Raw genomic sequence first — 1,110 nt, forward strand, 5'->3', positions numbered from 1 at the left:
CTCTGCAAACTTGCACCCGCCCATTTGTGAGGGCGCTGATGTCGATTCTGAAGTCCTTTTGGGTTGAAAATGTGCTGACGTGGCGCCAGCCTGTGTGCCGCCCAGCCCGCCTGCCCGCTCTCCCTGCGCCTGCCTGGCCCACCCCTCTGGCCCCTCTCTGCTGCTCCCTCGACCCCATTCTGTTTGTCCTTGGAATGCAGGCAGCACATCCCGGTGGCCGCCTCGGGACCGCGCGAGGTGCTTGCGCGCATCACCGCTGAGCAGGTTTGTTCCTTCTTTTATCGAGCTGGTTCATTGGTTGCCTATTACTCTTAAGCTGCCTAATCATGGAATACCCTGCCATGCTGCCCCTGCAGATGGTGGCACTCGAGGCGGCAATTAAAGAGGAGCATATGGCACGGTGGAATCCGGCAATCTGCCAGGTGCGGAAGCCAAGGAAGAAGGAAGGCGAGGTGGGCTTTGCCGCCGCAGTGCTGGAGCGCATAACCAAGCAGTGGCCCGACCTGCACAGTTGGTTGCTGAGCACAGATGTCGACCTCATCAAGAAACACATCTGGAAGGGTAAGTTAGGGGGCAGATGGGACACACAGCAGGGTGCAGGCAGGCCATTAGATTCGCAGGCCTACAACCGCCGGCCAGATGCCCGCCACCTGATTCTTGGCCCTTGATGCCGGCCGCTGCTGCAATTCCGCAGAGACCAAAGGAAAGTGCCCGCATGAGGTCACGGCCGCGGCACAGGCAAATGAGGCAGCGCAGCAGCAGGCAGCAACAGAGGAGGCAGCGGCAACAGTGCTGAACCGTATCCCCAACGCAGCAGGGGCAACGTGGGAGCAGCTGAAGGAGTTCATGACGGTTGTTGATGCCGACATCAGCACTGGCAATGTGGGAGAGTGGAAGGGACATGATGGCTTGCCTGCGACACGCATCATCAACCGGTGCGGCTCTTGGAAGCTGCAGCAGCAGCTCACGCAAGCCCAGCAGAAGGAAATTGTTCAGTTTGAAACTAGGTGCCGCATGAACTTCTTTTAGTGTTTGCCAGTTGGATTGGTTGGTCTGTCTCAAATTTGACCATGGGGTATTAGCAATGTGACCTACATGCACTCAAAGGGA

General features: G+C 58.0%; 1 protein-coding gene across 1 annotated transcript; it reads left to right on the top strand.

Moving 5' to 3' along the window:
- Nucleotides 1-38: 38 nt before the first annotated feature.
- On the top strand, nt 39-1,029 carry CHLNCDRAFT_135065 (hypothetical protein; the record flags this gene model as incomplete). The annotated part of the gene is made up of 4 exons (XM_005842659.1): nt 39-52; nt 201-264; nt 357-561; nt 695-1,029. 4 exons carry the CDS (start codon nt 39-41, stop codon nt 1,027-1,029), a joined length of 618 nt encoding a protein of 205 aa, XP_005842716.1.
- Nucleotides 1,030-1,110: the final 81 nt, after the last annotated feature.

Source organism: Chlorella variabilis (assembly GCF_000147415.1).
Source record: "Chlorella variabilis unplaced genomic scaffold CHLNCscaffold_126, whole genome shotgun sequence".
Classification (NCBI taxonomy): Eukaryota; Viridiplantae; Chlorophyta; class Trebouxiophyceae; order Chlorellales; family Chlorellaceae; genus Chlorella; species Chlorella variabilis.